Genomic DNA, 20852 nt, shown 5'->3' with positions numbered 1-20852 from the left:
TTACGACTCATCATAATTGAAATGCGTTCTAATAGGCATTGAATACAACGTACTTATTTGTCACCGAATCTTGCAGAGCTGACCAAGATGTTTCCAGATTACACTCGAGCTGGATCCGTTGATCCAAATAGAGCAGTCCAATACTTAGTTACTCCTCTGCATATATCTGTCCTGTTCTCCCAGCTTCCAAATTTGTTTTCCAGCTCACAGCCCGTCCAAAGGATCTCCGCCCAGAACTGTTTTTCAACATCAGACCCAAAAGCTTTGATCTTATCCTCAGGTATCGTCCAAGCACGGGTATATGTTCCGTCGTCGTTGAACGCCGGGTTGACGGCTTGCTTTGAAAAGACGGTCGCGGGATTGAATTTGGGAAAGTTGGCATGAATGAAGAAAGCCCGAGGAGCAGCGGTCGATGACCCTTTGGCGCGCCCTTCTCCCTTCTGAGCCAGGCGATAATCCTCAATCGGATCAAACTGTAGCATTGCAGATCCGGCAAGACCGCCTTCTGTTCTGTGACCCATTGCGCAAATAGGTTCACTGACTTGGTAAAATGGCTCGTTAACCGCCATGGCGGCGTTGATGAAGGTTTCTTTGTCCCCTTCGCCAGCCGCTCCTTGAGAGAGGAGACGGTAGTAGTGCGTCGGGCCCCAAAAGTTGTAGTAGGTGCAGAGAAGGAGTGTTTTAAGGTGTGTTCTTTTCGAGATAAGCACCTCGCCGGACTCAGTCGATTGTCGGGATTCCATTGCTGGGACGCTCTGCGAGGCAATCTGGTAATAGAATGGAGAAGCAGAAGATGCCCAGAAGTCTGGCCAGGTAAGTAATTTGGTGCTTCGGAATGGCTCCTGCTCAAATAGTATCTCGGGCTTGGCGATTGGGAATGCGTCCGCGTCCAAAAACAGAATTTCTTCAAACGAAGAAAAAAGCATCGCGAATGGCTTCAACTGATATTTTTCAATCTCGGTCGTACCCGGCACTGCCTTCATGATGTCGGATAGTACAACACACTGTGCGTTCAGTGAAGGTAGTACTTGGTCGCAGATGAATTCCTCGTACTCGTCTGGCGTGGCCAAGAAGACCTCCATCGGCAGTTTTGAGCCCGTCCGACGCAGCATGCGCAAGGATATCACCAAAACCGGGAGATAAGGGCCGCCTGCGGTAGTGACCAAACCTCTGGTTCCAGGTATATAGGGAAGAGCGGGTGGACCGAGTTCAATAGCTTCGACGAAGTCTCCGTGTGCCTTCTTCATCGCCCGAACATCGCGGGTCGTCATTTTCAGCAAGTCAGGACGAGGGCCTGCACCCGAGGACTTGAAGCCGGTAGCTTCTGCATTTCCAAGTCGTTTGGGGGAGTTGCATGTTGGTTTATGCGTCTCCAAAAGTGATTGGAATTGGCGCCAGAATTCAATATGCTCCGTCGTGTTTCGCGAGTGTGCTCCTGTCAACTGATCTGTCAAGTAAGCACGGTAATTGGGAGCTGTAGCCCCTGCTGTCAAGTACCAAATGGATGTAGCCGCAAGACACAAAGCAAGGACTATTCGGAATCGGCGAGTCATTATAGTGAAGCCTATTGGAGACGACGAGGCGACATGGATAGTCTGTATAGGAACGAGAGTGAGATTGAAAGGTGGACTTGGAGAATATTTCCAAAAGACATCCAGAAAGGCAAAGAATACAAAAATCTTACTTTTCGCTCCATAGTCATCAAATCAGCCGGAAGCAGGCCGCGGGCTTTGTACTCTATCTCATGAAAAGAAGTAACTACCCCGGGTTCTTCCCGCTTGCGACCGTGGCAGTCGTCCAGACTGGAGTGATTATGGGCAACCCACAAAGTCTAAGTTCCAACCAGTTTCATTGAATTTGTGTTTCACGTTGACGTTCCCGGGGTCGTTTGTGATTTGGTGATTCGTGGTTTACCGGATGCGGATGGGGGCCCGTCTCAAGTTGACAACACATGGTTCGTACATTCCTGTCCCCTTCAACAACCTGGACTTGTCCTGTTTCTAGGTGCTTTATCTCCAAATCTCTCTTTCTGAATTATGCGATCATGTTCACAATATTAAATCTGATTGCCTAAAGACCCTCAACAACTCAGTTTACAGCGCCGTATGAAGTTTTCAGCTTTACAGCGCCAGCACTGCAGAGCGACTAAACTTGAGAATTGGGTTGATTTGTACGATACAGTTTCCGGTGCTCGGTTCCATGTGGACATGACAGGGACAACTTACCTGACGGCGGTTCTCCGTTCTACAGGAACAAGATTCCTATGTATTCTGAAAGAGTATTTGTGCGCGACCACAATGGCGATTGATTTCAGTGGATGTATGTGAAATGAACATAATAATTGAGGCATTTACAGTGTAGGAATATTACTACAGGGAATGGTACGCACTGTTCAACTCGGTTTTAGTGCTGGGGGAATGTGTACCCGTTCATCCTTGTCCCTGGAATGTTGACGCGGCTGGATAACTATGATGTGGTGCCGTACAACCCTCTTGTTGTTTCATAGTGCAGCGTAATTACCTTCATGATAATGAACATGGGTACAAGAATCCATGGAGTCAGATCAAAAGATGAATGACTCAGATCACAAGTTATAGATCTCCTGATCTGTCGTAGAATATGATTTGGTCGAAGAAGCATACCCAACCGCATCCGGCCAAGATGGTAGACAAATCCCGATGTTTTCAGGCAACCAGCGTGAAGAACAGAAAATCTTGCGTTAACAAAACTATTATTGAGCGTATTCATTTGTGTCTTGATTCATTTCCAAGGCTCATGCTCAAGCCACCCACCACCTAACCCGTGATGTCTCTTCACAGGAGATCTGATAACTGGATCGACGTGAGTTCACCTTATGTAAGTATCTTGTGGGCGAGATGAGCTGACAGTGGCACAGGGCATTCGGGGGATCGCAGCAATCATAGTCGTGACATATCACGTCTGCTCCGCTTTCGCAAAATGGTTGAACTCGCCAGCGATTGAGGAAAATGGCGAGGTTTTCATATTCCAACAACCCTTTTTGCGAATTATATTTGCCGGTCGATTTGCAGTTTCCCTGTTCTTCCTCATCTCTGGATATGTGAATTCTTTCAATTCGATCAAGCAGATTCGCAATGGAGACCAGAGTGGCGTCCTTTCGAAGCTCTCCCGGAATACGATCCTTCGGGCTGGCAGACTAGTCGTACCAACAAATGTAGCGATCTTGACGGTCTGGCTTGTCTGTCAGCTTAATGGATTTCGCATAGCAAATCAGGTTGACTCTGACTGGGTACGAGTGGTCGCCACGGCGCCCGATCCTACTTTTCGTGATGCGCTTGCAGGCCTGTTTCGCAACTGGGTGTTGTTTTGGAAGAGTGGTGATTCACCCTATGATCGCACATACTGGACAATACCGTACTTTCTAAAAGGGTCTATGTTGGTATACCTAACTTTACTGGCAACGACACACACCACCCCCAGAAGTACCAAGTTGCTTCTCATTTGTCTTTATGGCTATTCCTGGCTTAATGGTGACGGTGAGTCTCAAGACAACCGAGCTCCATACGTTTGAACATCTCTAACAACCTAATCATGGAAACAGCTCTTATGGAGATGACTACCTACGCGGGAATGTTTCTAGCCCAATTGAACGCAGATTACGGTCACAGAGCCACCTCAGTCATGCCCGCGCCGATACCGATAATGATGATTCTGAGTGGTCTTTTCCTCGCTTCATTTCCGGATGATAATCATTCATGGGCGCCATGGAGCTGTGTCATGGACTCTGTGGGACATCACATTGTCCCCAGCGGTGGAGAAGTCAGTCGATATATAGACTCCCTCGGAACGACTCTTTTTGTTTACGGCATGTTCTTTTCGCGCAGCGGCCGTCGGCTTCTCGCGTCCCCATTCATGAACTTCTTGGGCCGCATCTCGTTCGCTATCTATCTTATTCATGATACCCTCATCCGCACGGTTCTATCGTGGATGATCTATCAACGGTCTATTTTTGAGCATGGTTTGCATCCCGTGAATAACGAAGGGCAACCTGGGTGGTTTGAGAGGGGCGGGTACACAACGTTCGCTGTTGCTATACCATTGTTCTACCTTGTTCTGATATTCCTGGCATATTTGTGGACACTATATGTGGACCCGATTTGTGAGAAATTGATATTATGGATGGGCAAGAAAGCGTTTGGCGAGGATGACGGATTTGATGCCGGGCGAAAAGACACAGGTGGGATTTTGAAATCCTGAGAATTAATAACCGTCTCGTGACACTAGACTTGAGCTAGATCTGGAGGTCAATATCATTATTCACTCCACTCATCGGCTGGTCCTTCTGAATCTGTGAAATTGAAGATTGGTATTACGCTTACTTTATCTTCCGCCGGTGAGGATCGCGCAGATTCGATTGGTGGAGATCGCCGAACGAATCTCAGTGCAAGCTTGCCTCTCGACGAAATCACCGGAACGCGTAATCTATGTAATGGAAATACAAACCTTTCAAAGTTGTGGATGTCGGAGAGAACAACAGAACCAAAATGATGAATTGGTGTCAATTGAATGATCCAAAGTCGATCGGATTTACTCTACAGAATTGGACTTGTAGAAGAAAATAAAGTAGTATAAAACTGGTGTCAGTGTTTGTACAGATTAAGAAATCAAAAACAAGTAAGCTGTCCCGCATTCGGGGAGCGATTCCCCCAAGAAACCAGCGCATGACATCAATCCCCGCTTAGCATCCAGCTTCCCTTCTGAGCTTGAACATCTCATCGGCGCGATCTCCGTCCTCGGTGCTTCTCGGGTCTAAAGGTCAATCACCATCGAGCCCCACGGAAGCTTGGAATTCATTCTACCCCTTTGCCGCAAAGTGGCGAAGTACTTTAAGAAGCGCATCTCCAACTCCCCGCACGGAACTCTGACTCCGCTCGCCATTTCACTCTGTATTAGTAAATCCTATCTCCCCGCCCGAGTGTTGGTTTCTCATAATGGAGCGACTTATCCGCCCCGTCTCCCGACAACTCCTGCGATCTCGTCTGCGATACCCTTACGCTATTCCCCCGCCGCCGATTGCTAAGAGACTCTACACCATGGGACACAACAAGCCTGAGGTGAGTTACGATCGACTTAGGATTGGGGATCGAGGTTCTAATATCAAACACAGTTGAAAGATCCATCTCTCTTCATTGAGAAATGCTACATCAATGGCGAATGGGTTGGTGCCCAGTCCGGCGAGACCTTTGAAGTGCACGGTAAGACCAACATCACTTATAAATGTCGGGTTTGCGGACGCTAATTTACGTTATTTTCCTCCCATAGACCCTGCTACCGGACAACTCATTGGTAAATGCCCAGAGCTCAACTCCTCCGACGTCGAGAAGGCCATCCAGGCCGCCACAGAGGCCTTTCCTACATTCCGCACAACCCTGGCCCGCGAGCGCGCCCGTATGCTCCGCCGATGGTACCAATTGATGATGGACAACGCAGAGGATCTGGCCAAGCTGATCACATGGGAGAATGGCAAGCCATTGGCCGACGCCAAGGGCGAGGTGAACTACGCCGCCGGCTTTTTTGAGTGGTTCAGCGAGGAGGCTCCTCGTATCTACGGAGATACCATCCCAGCATCGGTGCCCGGTAACCGTGTCATCACCCTCAAGCAGCCCGTCGGTGTATGCGGTCTGATTACTCCCTGGAACTTCCCGGCTGCTATGATTACCCGCAAGATTGCCCCAGCTCTGGCAGCTGGTTGTACTGTGGTCGCCAAGTCGCCCCAGGAGACTCCTTTCACTGCCAATGCGCTGGCTGAGTTGGCTCACCGTGCCGGTATCCCCAAGGGTGTTGTCAACATTGTGACTTCGTCGAAGAATACCCCATCTGTGGGTGAGACAATCACTACTCACCCTGATGTGCGGAAGGTTTCATTCACTGGCTCGACAAATGTTGGCCGTCTGCTCATGAAGCAAGCTTCATCCACTATTAAGAAGGTCTCTTGGGAGCTGGGCGGCAATGCGCCGTTCATTGTGTTTGATGATGTTGAGGATCTCGACGCCGCCGTTACCGGCGCTATCAACTCTAAGTTCCGCAGCTCTGGACAGACCTGCGTTTGTGCCAATCGTATTTACGTGCAGAAGGGCGTGTATGAGGAATTTACTAAGCGCTTCACTGCCAAGGTTAAGGAGTTCAAGCTCGGCGCAGGTTTCGAGGAAGGAGTTACCCACGGCCCTGTCATTCACGAGCGTGCTGCCGGCAAGGCGCATGAGCACGTCCAGGATGCTATTAATAAGGGTGCCAAGGTCTTGATTGGTGGCCAGAAGGCCTCTGCTCTTGGTCCTAACTTCTACGAGCCTACTGTCCTGTCGGGTATGAGCAAGGACATGCTTATCGCCTCCGAGGAGACCTTCGGTCCTGTGGCCGGTCTTTTCCCCTTCGAGACTGAGAAGGAGGTTGTTGATCTTGCTAACAAGGCTGAGGTCGGTCTCGCTGGCTACTTCTTCAGTGGCAATGTCCGCCGTATCTTCCGCGTCGCGGAAGCCCTGGAGGTTGGCATGGTCGGTGTTAACACTGGTCTAATCAGTGACGTCGCTTCACCGTAAGTTTTTCTTATATACACATTTTATTTTATACTGACGAGAATAAAGGTTTGGTGGTGTCAAGCAGAGTGGTTTCGGCCGTGAGGGCAGCAAGTATGGCATCGATGAGTTTATGGTCATTAAGAGCGTTACCTTTGGCGGTATGGGAGAGCCTCTGCAGGAATAGAGCCTCACAAGCATACCAAAATGAAAATTACTTAGGATGAAATGATATGCCTTATAAATGCGCAAAATTTCTTCGCATATTTCCATGATGGATTATGACTTCGCACGGGCACCTCTACTTAGTAGATTGGCGTGGTAGGTTTCCAGAGGGGAAGAAGTACAAGTAGAGATTTGTCATATGAATTGAGGCTCTTCAAGTCATATGTTTCTTTCCTAGGCTAAGTTCATCAATTCTGGAAGCTGCATGAAGGTTAACAGACTCAGGCTATTAAGTGGCTTGTTCTAGCCAAGATCTAGCTCACGACCCCGCGATAAGCTAAGCCCCACCAACCCACGATAACAAATATCTTCGCAGCTCCTCATTGCAACTTCATCTTCAAGCTACTAACTCCAATGAAGCTACCGACAAAATGACATCCCCAGAAGCTCTTATCTCCAAATTCCAGGTCACCAAGCTGCTAAAGCAAGGTATATCAACCCCAATCGCAAACCCAAGGACCCAAACTAACCCCACATAGATCAGAATGGCCGCCGCATCACCCTCCTCGGCACAATCGACGAGCAACAGGGCATCCTAACAGCCGAACGTGCTGCATTCGCAACAGAATCCCTAGAAGTGATCCAAGCCTTCCATGCAGCCCTCACCCGAATCAACAACCTAGGCGACAACGACATCTACCGCTGGTACCTCGCATCCTCAAACGGAGATACCAACGATGCATCAAACACCAACCTACTACAGCACGACTTAAAGCTAAACTTGATCTGGCCATGCACCGAGCAGCATATCAAAAAATATTCTGATCAGCAGGTCCGCATGGTTACCGAGACACCAGAGATCTACAAGAACCAAGTCCGCCCATACATGCAAGCCAAACGCGACGAAGGTCGTCTCAATTGGATATTCAATATCCTTGAAGGCCGGACGGAGCAGGAGGATGTCATCATGCGTGACCCTGGACACGGTCCTGAGGATGCGTTCTTGATGCTGCCTGATCTAAACTGGGATCGGAAGACACTTAGCTCGCTGCATTTGTTGGCGCTGGTGCATCGGCGTGATATTTGGAGTCTGAGGGATTTGCGGAAGAGTCATGTTCCTTGGTTGAAGTATTTGCGGCAGCGGGTTCTTGAGGCTACGGTTTCGATGTATCCGGATCTAGAGCAAGATCAGCTTAAGCTTTATGTTCATTGTGAGTTTTTTCGATCGAGCCTTTGGGTGGGGTGGGCTAATTGTGCATTTAGATCAACCGACTTATTACCATTTTCATATTCATGTTGTGAATGTTATGCTGGAAGCTGGTGCCACACAGGCCACTGGAAAGGCATTTGGCTTGGAGAATCTGATCTCCCAGTTGGAGACTATGACTGGTGGGGAAGATGCTAGTTTGGCTGATGTTAGCTTGACTTATTACTTGGGCGAAGCGAGTGAGTTATGGACTGATATTTTTGCGCCATTGAAGGCGAAGCAATGAGGATTATTAGATAAAGGAGTTACGAGACAATAAAATCCGGGAATTCTTGTTTTAGTGCTTTTTTCAAGTTTTGGGGCGGTGTAGACATAAGTGACATGGCTCGTGGTACAAGTATGTACATTGTTGATTGTTTTGGGTAAATGCTATTCTATTCCTCCGAAGCAGGGTCAGCATTGAGCGACTTGCTAACCTCATCCATGACCTTGGACCAAGTCTGCGACCAGAGAGTAAACTTGTCCTCGGATGACTCCTCGTTCCAAGGCGTCGTTACCGACTCAACGGCCTGTGAAGCATGCGCGTGTGTTTTCTGCAAGAACTCGACAGATCGGTCCACATCCTCTTCATACAAGGCTCCGGCAACCTCATCAACCTGATCAGGAATGTTCTGCAGGTTTGAGATCAACTTCTCCAACCGCGCAACGTTTGCTACGGAAGACAATGGCGCGTCCTTTGCACTCTTCAGTCGGTGGGTGATGATGGCAGGGTAAACCTGGGCGATGGGCTTCAGGAAACGGAGGGTAGTCTTCTTCTGTTCTTGCATAGCAGCAACATCCTTGTCGTCAGAGTTCTCGTCTGACCCAGCATGCTCATCATCATCCTTCTCGTCGCCCATGATCTCGTCAAAGAAATCATCGTCTTCTTCCGGATCCCAGTTCTCGAGTTCCTCCACGGCATCCCGGACAAGGTCCCTCCATTGTTCAACGCGGTGGGTGATGAAGCCCACTACGCCGTTGTTCGAAAGACTGACTAGCGAGTCACATGCGTCCCAGACACGTCCAGCCGCGAGGGTAATGGCATCCTTCTCGATCTTGGAGAGTTCCTCTTCCTTTTTCTTAGGGTCTGCCTTCTTAGCCTGATCCTTCTTCTCGGACAGATTCTTCACTAAATTCACGAGTGTGCTGAATTCGGCGAACAAAGTTTTGACTAGGATCAGCGTCTCGGAGTGGAATGCTTTTGTGTATTCAGCGGGGTTGACGAGGAGGATGGCGGTCAACAACGAGGGGAGGACGGAGTCATTGCAGGCGCGGAGGATGCCGGTCACTGCGGAGTGTGTGAAGGGCGTGGTGATGGCGAGTAAAGAGAGCTTGGTGACTTGCGCCTTGAGAGCACTCGATGAGGCTGAAAGGAGGGGCAGGGCCTTTGCGTCTTTGACCGGTTTCTGAGTGGACTGCGCAATGTTCGACGGGGAGAGAGTATCTTGGAATTGAGTGATGAGGGCGAGCGAGGTCTCAAGCACTGTCACTAGTTGTTGCGACATTTTGTGCCGATTGAAGGTCCGACTGTGGTGTTGATGAGGGAAAAATGTTGATTGATTCCAGAATATTTTAGATAATCCGCCCCACATTGAATTGATCCCCTCACATTTTCCGCTTTCTAGTAAGATGAACCCATGAATTTCTACCGGGGCACCCACCTACCTACCCATTTCAATAATCGAGAAAATGCCAAAGTCCTTATTCACAGAGCTTTTTAGTTTGCGCCAGGGGATCCCCTCCCTACAGCGAAAACTTCACAATTGTGGGAGATATTCAGGCACATATGATTGATTCATACCAGTCTTTGCAGGCGCTGCTTATGATAGCCTAGCTCTATGTATTGACTGGCGTCTTCTTGACGAATAGGCAGGTCCCGTGAGAGCGTAAACTATGTCGAGATACTAAGAGTTTGCCAAGAGATACTTCCTTGGAGATTAGAGTATGACTGCATTCATTAATGTAGCTCACGCGTACCATTTATTTCTACATATTATGCTCAGTGGGCGAATCAAATCACTCAGGGCAGACTCAGTGATCCGATCACTGCGCCTGACACCGTGCTCAACCCTGCCCAGTGAGCAGAAGCGGCGAGAGGTGTGAGCACTCACACAGAAGGAGAAGCCAGGAACCGTTAAAGGAAATCCGGTAGGTAGGTATACGAGTGTCCTCAGCGGAAAAGCTTCTCTAACCACGTCGACTCCCGGGACTTCTTCTCTTTCTGCGCGAGAAAGTAACCACAGCCAGCACCAGCGAAGTACCCACCGAGGTGGGCTGCATGGTCCATTTTGGTAAGTCTGGATAAGGGAAAGACTCGTAGGAAACGAGCTGGAGTCACCATGCTCAGAATCTCGAGACCTACAAGACAGGAGAGGAAAATCCAGCCCTCTGTGCGAATAAGATCTTGAAAGCCATCGGGGAGGACCCACATGGTAAGAGAGTCACTAAAGAAAGAGTTAGTTGTTGGAAGCAAGAGTATGTACTGGGCATGGTCTACATACTCAAAATGATACATGCACCATGCGGCAACAATACCACTAGTAGCAGCACTGGCACCGAGAGAAGAGGTGGCAAGAGCTCCCAATAGAACGTTGCGAGACAAGGATGCCAAGGACCCGATCGCACCAGAGGCGAAGTAGATGGCCAAGAAGTTTCCGCGGCCGAGTTCATCGTGAACTATAGATTGGTAAGTTTGCTGTTCAAGTGAGGCATACACGGGGAGCTGTTACCTCGAGTTCCCATGATACCCAGCACAATCATGTTCGTGGAAAGATGTCTCCATGTTTGATGGCTGAAAGTGCTGCCAATCATACTCACTGCGCTGGGATAAAAGGGAACAATGACGAAGAAGCGATTCAGCAGTCGCCACGCGGGTGGAACGTATTTCCACATCAGGGTAACAGCGACATTGGCACCAATGATAGCTCCCACCGTTGCCGCGGCCGGAGGAACGTTGGGCCAGAGGCGATCCTTTCTCGCGGGCGCCTCATAGTTTTGGGCGAATACATAGCAACAGCCGAGGACACCGATAGCGAAAAGTATAGAGCTTAGCAGGCGCTGGGTCTGAAATGAAACTACTGATTAGCACAATAAGACTGAGTGTCATTCCTAACCATACATACCGTCGTCATATCCACTGCATCAGCTTGGTTATGCGTTCCCGCAATATGGTGCTTTTGAACCCAAGCGAGCAACGGCCGTTCGTTAGGGTCCGCCCGCGGACGCGCTACAGATGTCAGTATGATGGATCGCGAAAAGCTTGTTGATATAGAGCCTACCCTCCATTAAAGCCGACTCCTGGTATTGCTGCAGCGCTTTACTGCCTTCAATTTGGCGCTGCAAACGCTCCTGGTCCTTGTGTTCACCTTCCAACCATTGCTGACGCCTCCGTTCCTTTTCGGCTAGCAACCGTTTTTCATTCTTCTCACGTGCCTCTTTGAGAACACTCTTTCCATAGACCGAGTTTCCCTCACCGAGCTCAGCCTCGTATGAGCCGCTCTGTGGCTTGTAAAGGCCGAGCTGCTCGGCGCGTCGCACTAACTTTTCCTCCGCTTGTCGGTCCTCCCGTTCAATCCGAGCTAGAATAGCAGAGTCCTCATCAATGGGGTATTTCTGCCGCAACCATTCCAAAGCAGTGTCTAGTTGTGGTTGGGTGACGGCACGAGTGATCTCCGCGGGGAGATCCAAATCCAGAGTACCCTCTAACCTCCGCGCATGCAAGACTGCCAGGGTGCGATTGGCCAATTTGGTGGAAATTTGTGAGGGAAAAACAGCCTTGAGCTCGGCTTCGGAGGCAAGATTTGCGCTAGGCAAAGAGTCAGGTTTTCGTGAGGATTTACGAGCTAGCGTTCTTTTCGTTCTGGTGTAGAGAGGCGCGGGCGTGGAGTGCCGAGGTGAAAGGGGGGAGATCAAGGGTCGACCGGATCGAGGGAAGGAGCCTGGTGAGCTAGACCAGCGCAGGGTACTGAATGCGCTGCTGTGTATGCTGCTTGGCTGTAAGCGAAGATCGCGGCATCGAGGCCGGAGGGTCGTCGACAGCATGCTCGAGAATCGAAACCCCGAGCATGGGATTAACCATGCGACTCCCACCGCATTACTCATATTTCAGAGTCTGGCGAAGAGCGCCTGGAAATTGGGTAGGTTCTTGGAGATCAATTGTTTGGGTTACTTTTTTGTTGGTTCTACATGGTCAATCCCGGCGCGCGGATTGTTCCGCCCGGATGCCGGTGACAAGCGTTTAATGCAGAAAAAAGGTCACGTGAGGAGTGATCGGAGATAATCTTAGGGGTGACCCGATCTGTAGTCACCCAGGTGCGGGTCGGTATCGCGTGGGCCCTCGAGGGCCTACAGCGTGCAACCCTTACCGACTCAGCATTGACAAAATGGCGTAGGTTGCAGCAGGGCTTAATCAGCTTCCACATCAACATAGACCATACAACTGGGATATGGAAGTAGACGAAGCCTTCGTGAGATAAGACGAAAGGATACATAAACCCGGGAACGGACGCATTAGACTAAATATCCGGGGTATTAACGCCACGCCTAGGACGTTCGTCATCACAGTCGCCCGGTTTAGAATGGAGGCCAACCGCTGAAGCATGCCACCCAATAAAGATAGCACTTCGAAGTTCCTGCTAGTCATGTCCTATACCAATACCGTCTAAATCTTACGCGCGAGCCTTCACGATAAGCGTTTAGGGGCCGTCAACTCAAAAGTGTGAAACATTCCGCATAATCGACTATCCCGTGCCCTTTGGTTGAATGGGCTCTTTCGAAATTCCTGGTTACACTACTCGGAAGTTTCCGATCTACCCAGATCTGTCCTTCGTCATCCATCATTCCGCACAGCTTGGCAAATCTGTCATTCCAACCACGCCGTGGCATTCGAGCAGCCTTTACAAACATTATCAAGTCAAGCTAGGATTCTAGCGGTCTTTGTCACCTTCTCTTTGCCTTGTGGATTCTTCCATCTTTGATCATCAAATATAACTTCAGAATAAGTACATCTATTATAATGGGAGCTTATTCCGTCATGACTGGTTTGTCATTTGCTGGATGGCTGTTGATCAGCCTTGTTGCTCCGGGTGGCCTTGAGGTAACCTCTTTGCTTGGGTTCCGATTGACTGGAGTCGTCTAGGTGAGAGTGGCCAGCTCACACAAGAACGCCGATTATGAGAAGTGAAGCCCTGCGCTCAGTGTTCCCGCCGTCCCAAGGTTGTTCATCCCAAGACCAGCTCATATATCTATATGCGCTCTTGCCTTCGTCTGGTTTACGAATACTAGGATGACTCCTTAGTGGAGCATATCAGGGACGCTGAGTCACTGGATAACATCTGTGGAATGATAGTGGGCTTGGTTGGTCCTGTCGTGCTTGTGTGACATGCATCTATACAGAATGGTTGGATGACGGACAGAGATTTTTGTAACACGCTTACTTGCCTTATCGTATTCCGTATGATGCACTGCGCTCAATTGCGCGGATTATTACGGACTGCTGTGAGGGGTACTTGGCCTCATGCATGAACATCAAACGTTGTATCCGTAGACCCGTTGCTTGAATGGGCATGGGAAGGTGAAACACGAATACACTAGGAAAAGAAAGTTGATTCTGGCGGCCCAACGATATAGACCCATGAAAGGCCTGCTTCTCAATTGCACATCTGGTGTGGTTTTCCCCTGCACATGTATCTCACTTGCTCACCTAGCCCCTCCTTTCTGGCTTACTTGATAACTTCCACTTTAACTGTGTCAAATCTCTCAACCCCTAAATCCCCTCAACCTCTTCAACATCTTCAACTGTCCTCGACATGGCTTCCAAGCTCCTTCATATTGGTGTCCTCCTTGTGGACGTCGTTCAGCTTCTCGATCTGGCAGCCGTTGATCTCCTCTTTATGACCAGCCCGGAATATCTAAAGGAACTGGGAGTCCCTAAGCCTATCGTGGACCTTGGCCGGCCTTGCAAGATCTCTTACATTAGCATAGACGGACCGACTTGCCACCGCGACCTCACATCTCAGACCTCAATTCCTATCACACATGCACTGAATGATCCAGAAGTGGCACCAGGCAAACTCGATTTGATCTATCTCCCCGGGCCGCCACCCAAGCGTATGCCCCCAGCAAAGGAATACCTTGATTTCCTTCAAAAGCACAACGCCGCAAATGTGATTATCCTCAGTATCTGTACTGGGGCATTAGTAGTCGCTCATGCAGGCATCACAAAGGGAAAAGTGGTCACGGCACCACGATTTTTGATTCCCGATTTGAGAAAGAACTTCCCCGATGTCAAGATCTGGGATGACACGGTGCGAGTCACTAAGGATGGAAATCTTTGGATGTGTGGTAAGCAAGTTCTTGCAATCTCTTTCAAATCTAGGTCCCTTACATCAAGTTCTGTCAAGTTATAAGCAGCTGAGCTCATAATAAAATAGGCGGGATCACAAATGGCCACGACCTTGTGATCGAATACCTCCGCGAGAACTACCCAGCACCTCTTGTCAACACTATCCTCACCGCGGCCGAGATCTCACCTCGTGAGTTGCAATATCCGAACGGGCCTATGGGCGACTTTCTGTGGATGTTTTGGCAGGTGGTCTGCGCCCTTCCATACTCTGCCATCCGATTGGTGAAGGGCAATTGAATTTGCAATAGATGATAATGTCTAGAGTTGTCTGACTTCAATTTGATCTCCAAGTTTATCGAACATCCCAAGTAACCTACAGCTTAATAGATGTGTTCCTCGTAACTCAGGTAGCCGTGAAAACTTAGTATTGCCAAGGAGCCTCGTTGTCAGCTCTAATATCCGTGGTCGCACCAGTTCAGTATAATAAGACGTCGGATTTCCTTATTCCGAGTCAAATGCCAAGCATCGTGCACTGACAATAGGACATGTTTAGAAAATTTCGAACCGTGTAATTCAAGGTATATAGGCCCTTCTGCTCAATGAATTCAATATGTATTGGAAAAACAAACTTTGAGCGTATAGGAGTCCTCGAGACGAGTTGTTAATGGAAAGCCAAATCACTTGAGAAAATAGTGCCGTGGCTATATCTTCCAATAATCCCTGCCCTAATCACAACGCCTATCATCACATACGAGCCTTTTCCACACTCTGCCCATAGATCCGATGTATCCGTTTCCGATTCAAACTATCGACCTCAGGCTTGCAAGCCCGCATACTCAACGGCCCACCAACCTGCTTCAACCAATAAGACCTCCCACAATCAAAAAGCCAATTCCTCGACGCAATTTGCACCATGTCAGCCAAGAAACACTGCGGCGAATCCCAATCTTCCGTGAAAATAATTTCAGGAAGCTCCTTCCGAATCGCCGGCGGCGCATTACTATGCACAATGTCCAAGTACCCATCAAAGGTAAAGGGCTCGTACAGTTCAGATCCAACTTGTATTATTCCCGTTGTGCGGGCCGCAGCATGCAAGAGACATGCATTCGCGACAAAGTCTACGGGTACCTCGTCTATGATGTTGGCACCTGTGCTGTACCCTTTCGCCGAGTGCCAGATCTGTGTTGCGCCTGAATCTTCCATGAAGTGTTGGAAGAACTTGTTCATGGGTGTGGAATTCTCCAGTCCGTAGAGTGGATATGGGTCCCGGATGGCCTGTCCAAATATCGTGGGGCGGAGTAAGAGGATTGGAAGGAGGGTGAAGCGCTGGAGGATGATTCGTTCCATGATGTATTTGGCTTGGGCGTAGCTAGATGAGAATCTTGTTGTATGTGGTGATTTGTTTAGGGATAACACGGATGCAAGTTCCTGCTCGGGGTCTTCATCGGTGAGACTGTATGGTTTTTCTAGAACTGGACCGTCAGGGAGGAAGCTATTCACGTATGCGGTTGAAATCAGGACGAGTAGCTTCAGTCGGCGGAATCGTGAGACGACACGGGCTAGTTCCAGGGCTGGGAGGCAATTATTTTCGAATGCGTCCAGGGGGTTTGCGTCGAGGGTTATCTTAGCTGCTGCGTGGATGACCAAGGTGACTTTTTCTTGTAATTCCTGGAGGATGGCTGGCTGGAGACCGAAATCGGTTGACCGGATGTTCCCTATCACGAATTCTACCTTTTTGGAGGCGAGGATGGCCTGGTATTGGTTTGGCATGGCCTTCTTCCACTTTGCGATGGCTTCCTCCGGCTTTCCACGGATCAATGCGTAGATTTTGCGAGTGGGCAGCTGCAATGCTAATTTGTATAAGAGGCATCCTCCAAGTGAACCCGTACTTCCAGTCAGCAAGACTGTGTGGGACTGGTAGATCTTTGCATATCCCTCTCGAAGAATCCGGTCTGCCTGTGAGGCTGCTTGAGCAGGAAGCGATGACATAGTCAAGTTTAAGTTAGCTGTCTAGAATGGGAAGGCTGTACGTAGGAAACAGAAATTATTTCCTGGAGTAAATAGCGGTGATTATGCTGATAATATATGAATTTGGTCAGGCATTGAGCCCCTCTTTTCGGTGGGTTTCGATCGAAAAGTATCATTCCGTGCTACGTTGCCCTGTATTTGGCATTGAGTTCTCTTCCGGGTGTTAGTAAATCGTAGGCTTTATTGGAGAAACTAATCATAGCGCATATGAGCGGTCTTGTTGAAAGCTATCAATGTAAGTATTGACTATCTCTTGATCTCCTCATTAGTCGTGAAGCGCTATAAGCTTGAAGCTATCTTATTTCAACACAAAGAAGCTCATATATTTCCTAAAGTGGTTGCTGCTTGAGGCATTGGAGTTGACCTGACAGACTGTCTGAAGACATGCAGGAACGTGTGGTCCGTTGGAGGTTAAGACAGGTTGGTTGTACAGGTACTACAGTCACACCCGAGGCATTCCATTATTGGCATTTGATTAGCTACATGTGATTGATGCGCTCATAATATTTTTGCATTCTTGACTCGCTAAGTATTGGAGAGCGTCTAATAAGTGATAGAGGCAATGCTTCGTCCGATTAGCCTTAGCTACAACTAGGACATGGGTAATGGTTCTCCTTATCAAGGTACCATATCGAGCACCTTGGCAGGTGAATATGACCCTAAATACGTGCAGGCCAACAGTCATGATCTATCAAATGATGAATTATCGAACAGAGAATACTTGGGTGCCACTCCCTACGCGATTATGCCATTTTCTGCTCCTCTCTTGAAAAAAGGTGCCCTTCTTATGTCACTCATAATGGCGATACCAAATTCATGACCCATGAGATTTCCACACCTTATAGATAGCATGAGGCATGAAAACTCCAAATAGACTTCGAAACTATGACAAGGCTTTAAAAGGAGCATGTTTCATAGACTAGGTATATAGGAAACGACAATGAAGCAACAAGGTTTATAAAGAACGACTGAATACTTTCATCAATATCAAGCAACTTTCAACTTGCCCCGAAGACGATCCTGATAATAACGCAACGGATATGCACGCAATTTACTCGGCATGGCAGGATACACAGCCGTCGAAAATCCCATCCAAGTACGATACAAAGCACGGGTAGCCTTAGTCGACCTTAACCCATAAGCCTCACGCAGCTTTGGTGGCAACATCTCAATAGTAACAACACGAAGAAAAGGTTTAATCCGCTGCACCCACTTCGGCATATCGGTACTCTCCCGAAGATCCTTCGCAAAGCGCGCCGCATCGGCCGAGACAACCAATTTGCTCACTTGATCATCCCAGTAAGACCAGAACTTCTGTCGGGTCTCAGGCCATGTACCTGGGGGAATACCGAGGCAGTTCATTAGCATGGTAAACTCAGCGTATCCCTGCTGAGCGGTTTGATAATCAATACGGCCGTAGACACGCTGATAGAAATCCGTTGCAGTTGCGTACAACGTTGCGGCCATCCAAAGCTGAAGGGGAGGGTGGTGCGCAAATCGGTTATTATGCCCGCCGCCTAGACCCGGGGCTTCACCGCGGTGTAACATCTCCAGGAGGGTTTTGCGTTCGGCGCGAGTGCCGAAGACTAAGGTTGAAGTATAGCTGAGATGTGCTTGGAGGGCGTCGAGGAGCTCGGTGGCGAGATCTTGGGGGCTTTCGTTGTTGCTTTCCTCTTCGCGGATTTCGGGCATTGCTGCTTGGAGGAGGAGTGCTGCACCGGAGCCTGCGAATAGAATTCCTTCTTGTAGGATTTGGGGGAGGATCTCTAGCTGCTCGAGGGCGTGGAGGCGCCCGGAATCTGTTGTGACATCCGACTCATTGTGTTGGGATTGAGGTAAAGCTCCATCCTTTTCATTCTCTAGGGATGATACTGAAGAGCGAGACATTTTGGTATTGCTTTGTGCTTCAGAAGATAGGATATATCGTGAAGGGAAGGGAGTGGGGGAGTACTGAACAATAAGCAAAATGAACAGTGGTTTCCCCGCAAAATGGAAGAAGTAGGAAACCTAAAAACGGCATGGAGAACCTTGAAGTCCCCACATTGTATCCACATGAAAATGATGTATCTAGGCTCGGCTCATGTGAACGCCTTAGAAAGCCGCGGTTTGCAGATCTTCATGATGACGCATCCAGTAATATTGGCTGCATCTTACGCTCGCGCCTCCTCCTCTAAGATAGGGAACCCACTCCAGGCCTATGCTATGTTCCGCCGGTATACCAAGCTGGGAAGCTATGGACGTGTAGATGGGAAAGTCTTGAATTCATCCTAGTCATTCATTCATCTGGCTCATACCGGCAAATTTACTTCTCAGTTCGCACTTGCCGCACGACCTGGTTCTCCATTTTCTCAAACCCTTCAACAGCCATGCCGTACTGCTCGAACACGCCAGGCTGATATCCGTCCGCGATCTTCTCAATAAAATCATCCTCATTCCATCGCTGACCAACAAGGCTTTCAAAGGTCTGACCTGGCTCCTTTTCGATACCCCACACAGCTTTGTATGCAGCACCAAGGGCACAGGCATTGTCACCAATGTCGAGCTTATAAACACCCTCCACACCTCCGAGGATCTCACCGGCGATTTTGGCAATTGCCTTGTTCTTAGACCCACCACCGACCAGGTATACCCGTCGTGGCTGGGCTGGCAGCCCGTTTCCAGGGCTCTGTGTGAGGCCCTTGGATCGAAGCCGGAGCGATAGCATCTGGCTCTCAATAATGGCGCGGGCCTCATCTTGAGGCACTGTCCATCCCTCCGTTGTCTCGGTCAGGGTAGCGGTCTTTGGGTCATAGATGAATCGCCACTGTCCTGAGTGGATGTTAGGTACGATCTCTGGCCGCGGGAAGAAGAGGCCCATCTTCATGGGGTCGGTTGTGATCGCTTGGCCTAGTGCAGGGGCAGTCAATGCAAGCTTGTCGAAGATGGCCCAAGGTTCCTCGGCGGTGTCTTTGAGACCTTCGTTGAGGGCGTCGCGGACATATTCACGTGCGAGACCACCGTTCTTGTAACAGAGCATGAACATGTATAGTCCGGGGGTGGTTGGGTGGTTGAAGAAGTGGGTGGCAGGGTCGGGCTTGTAGCTGGGGGTGGACATCAAAAAGGTTGTAGATGTACCCAGTGATACCATGGCATCTGAAGGCAGCAGGGGCAATGCCAGAATGGTTGCTGGGTTGTCTCCGGTCGCTGGGATCACCGTGCAATCGGGACTGAAGCCGTAACGCTTAATGTAATATTGGTGGATGGATCCCAAGTGTAGTCCGCCATCCTCGGGCACATCACCAAGCTTCTGCTTCAGGTCCTCGACACCGAATTTACCGGCGCAAAGCTGCAGGAGACGAGCGTCGTAGGCGCCCTTCTTAATGTTCCACAGATTCATGCCGCACACGTCCGAGATATCGAAGGGGGCGACATGGCCGAGGAAAAGGGAGGCAAGGAAGGAGGAGACGAGAGAGATGCGGGCTGTTTTCTGGTAGACTTCGGGGTGCTTTCTGGTAAATCGGAGGACTTGGGGACCGGTGAATCTCTGGTTATGATGTCAGTACGCCTTTCATCACAACGCGGGCCTGGTCTCTTACGTGGTGCGCCTTGCTTCCAGTCACCTGAGCCAGCTCCTCTGGGCCGCCGAGGATTGCGTCAAATTCATCACACTCCTTCTGGGTGCTTGAATCCTGCCAATTGGGGCTGTATGGGTGGGAAAATGCGGGGGGCAGCTGTTCCTCTAGCGACTTCCCCGGATCGAGGTTTTGAAGCATGGACTCCGCCTCAAGACCCCAATAAACGCTTCCATGCTGTTGTCCCGCGGCGCTGATTCCTTTAATCCGGCTGAAGTCCAACCCTTGTTTGCGAAGGCTCTCCAACACGGTATCCAACGCCTGCAGCCATAATGCGACCGGGGCGAACACTTCATGCTCGGCTTCATTTGTGAGTACACCCTTCTTGATCGGGAACCCGGTAGAGTCGGCATCGAAGTCGAATTTGGCGATATAAACGACCTTCAGGTCGGAATTGACGACTAAACCCTTCAATTGTTGGGTTGACAGGTCGAACCCGATGTAGAGGGGAGATTGCGACGCCATGAGGGGTAAATTCAGGACCGCAATGTCGCTAGCATAACACGTATAAGAAGAAGTCACTTGGGCAGAGATGAGCGGTCGGCTTATATCTATATGTCCAGGTGGGGTGAATAGTGAATTTATCCTGCGGGCAAAATGCGGCAAGTAGACTACGAGCCCTTGCGGGATCCGGGGGACATGAGTCCGTGATGATGTCAAAGCCCCTCCGGTGGATCTGGCATGAGTAAGACAACAGGTTTGCTTTCTGCTTTTCAACCTTTCAAGGTTAATTGAGTAAACACAATCGACCCCGGTGAAGCTCGAAGATAGCATTTATCACGAGAACCCAATTAACCCGTTAGCTTCTGGGGTTTGGCATTTGGGGTTGCCGGCTAAATGCGAGCTCTGCTAATAGCTATCTCGGTTGAATTTGAATTCAGCCCCACCAGTGCTCCAGGGCTAACGAG

At 49.5% G+C, this 20852-nt stretch overlaps 10 protein-coding genes across 10 annotated transcripts; 4 read left to right on the top strand and 6 right to left on the bottom strand.

Annotated features, from left to right (window-relative positions):
- Window positions 1–98: 98 nt before the first annotated feature.
- N7484_000889 (alpha-mannosyltransferase) lies at window positions 99–1553 on the bottom strand (the record flags this gene model as incomplete). Its single annotated transcript, XM_057111309.1, has 1 exon — window positions 99–1553. The coding sequence occupies one exon, from the start codon at window positions 1551–1553 to the stop codon at window positions 99–101; it is 1455 nt and encodes a 484-aa protein (XP_056976046.1).
- A 1252-nt stretch (window positions 1554–2805) lies between these two features.
- N7484_000888 (acyltransferase family protein) lies at window positions 2806–4236 on the top strand (the record flags this gene model as incomplete). Its single annotated transcript, XM_057111308.1, has 3 exons — window positions 2806–2841; window positions 2897–3515; window positions 3581–4236. 3 exons carry the CDS (start codon window positions 2806–2808, stop codon window positions 4234–4236), a joined length of 1311 nt encoding a protein of 436 aa, XP_056976045.1.
- A 734-nt stretch (window positions 4237–4970) lies between these two features.
- On the top strand, window positions 4971–6738 carry N7484_000887 (NAD-dependent succinate-semialdehyde dehydrogenase; the record flags this gene model as incomplete). The annotated part of the gene is made up of 4 exons (XM_057111307.1): window positions 4971–5093; window positions 5147–5234; window positions 5302–6571; window positions 6621–6738. The coding sequence occupies 4 exons, from the start codon at window positions 4971–4973 to the stop codon at window positions 6736–6738; spliced, it is 1599 nt and encodes a 532-aa protein (XP_056976044.1).
- Window positions 6739–7147: 409 nt separating this feature from the next.
- N7484_000886 (putative mRNA decapping hydrolase) lies at window positions 7148–8209 on the top strand (the record flags this gene model as incomplete). The annotated part of the gene is made up of 3 exons (XM_057111306.1): window positions 7148–7205; window positions 7256–7927; window positions 7980–8209. 3 exons carry the CDS (start codon window positions 7148–7150, stop codon window positions 8207–8209), a joined length of 960 nt encoding a protein of 319 aa, XP_056976043.1.
- A 148-nt stretch (window positions 8210–8357) lies between these two features.
- N7484_000885 (uncharacterized protein) lies at window positions 8358–9467 on the bottom strand (the record flags this gene model as incomplete). Its single annotated transcript, XM_057111305.1, has 1 exon — window positions 8358–9467. The coding sequence occupies one exon, from the start codon at window positions 9465–9467 to the stop codon at window positions 8358–8360; it is 1110 nt and encodes a 369-aa protein (XP_056976042.1).
- A 665-nt stretch (window positions 9468–10132) lies between these two features.
- Window positions 10133–12063, bottom strand: N7484_000884 (rhomboid protease PCP1; the record flags this gene model as incomplete). Its single annotated transcript, XM_057111304.1, has 5 exons — window positions 10133–10406; window positions 10464–10638; window positions 10692–11025; window positions 11085–11188; window positions 11241–12063. The coding sequence occupies 5 exons, from the start codon at window positions 12061–12063 to the stop codon at window positions 10133–10135; spliced, it is 1710 nt and encodes a 569-aa protein (XP_056976041.1).
- Window positions 12064–13769: 1706 nt separating this feature from the next.
- Window positions 13770–14602, top strand: N7484_000883 (uncharacterized protein; the record flags this gene model as incomplete). Its single annotated transcript, XM_057111303.1, has 2 exons — window positions 13770–14304; window positions 14394–14602. 2 exons carry the CDS (start codon window positions 13770–13772, stop codon window positions 14600–14602), a joined length of 744 nt encoding a protein of 247 aa, XP_056976040.1.
- Window positions 14603–15049: 447 nt separating this feature from the next.
- On the bottom strand, window positions 15050–16294 carry N7484_000882 (uncharacterized protein; the record flags this gene model as incomplete). Its single annotated transcript, XM_057111302.1, has 1 exon — window positions 15050–16294. One exon carries the CDS (start codon window positions 16292–16294, stop codon window positions 15050–15052), a length of 1245 nt encoding a protein of 414 aa, XP_056976039.1.
- Window positions 16295–17320: 1026 nt separating this feature from the next.
- N7484_000881 (oxygenase MpaB family protein) lies at window positions 17321–18220 on the bottom strand (the record flags this gene model as incomplete). Its single annotated transcript, XM_057111301.1, has 1 exon — window positions 17321–18220. One exon carries the CDS (start codon window positions 18218–18220, stop codon window positions 17321–17323), a length of 900 nt encoding a protein of 299 aa, XP_056976038.1.
- A 415-nt stretch (window positions 18221–18635) lies between these two features.
- Window positions 18636–20409, bottom strand: N7484_000880 (xylulokinase; the record flags this gene model as incomplete). Its single annotated transcript, XM_057111300.1, has 2 exons — window positions 18636–19856; window positions 19909–20409. The coding sequence occupies 2 exons, from the start codon at window positions 20407–20409 to the stop codon at window positions 18636–18638; spliced, it is 1722 nt and encodes a 573-aa protein (XP_056976037.1).
- Between the last annotated feature and the right edge of the window lie 443 nt (window positions 20410–20852).

Source organism: Penicillium longicatenatum (genome assembly GCF_028827895.1).
Source record: "Penicillium longicatenatum strain IBT 33135 chromosome Unknown contig_1_segment0_segment0, whole genome shotgun sequence".
Classification (NCBI taxonomy): domain Eukaryota; kingdom Fungi; phylum Ascomycota; class Eurotiomycetes; order Eurotiales; family Aspergillaceae; genus Penicillium; species Penicillium longicatenatum.
The sequence above is the reverse complement of the archived record's forward strand: the minus strand, read 5'-3'. Positions and strand labels throughout refer to the sequence as shown.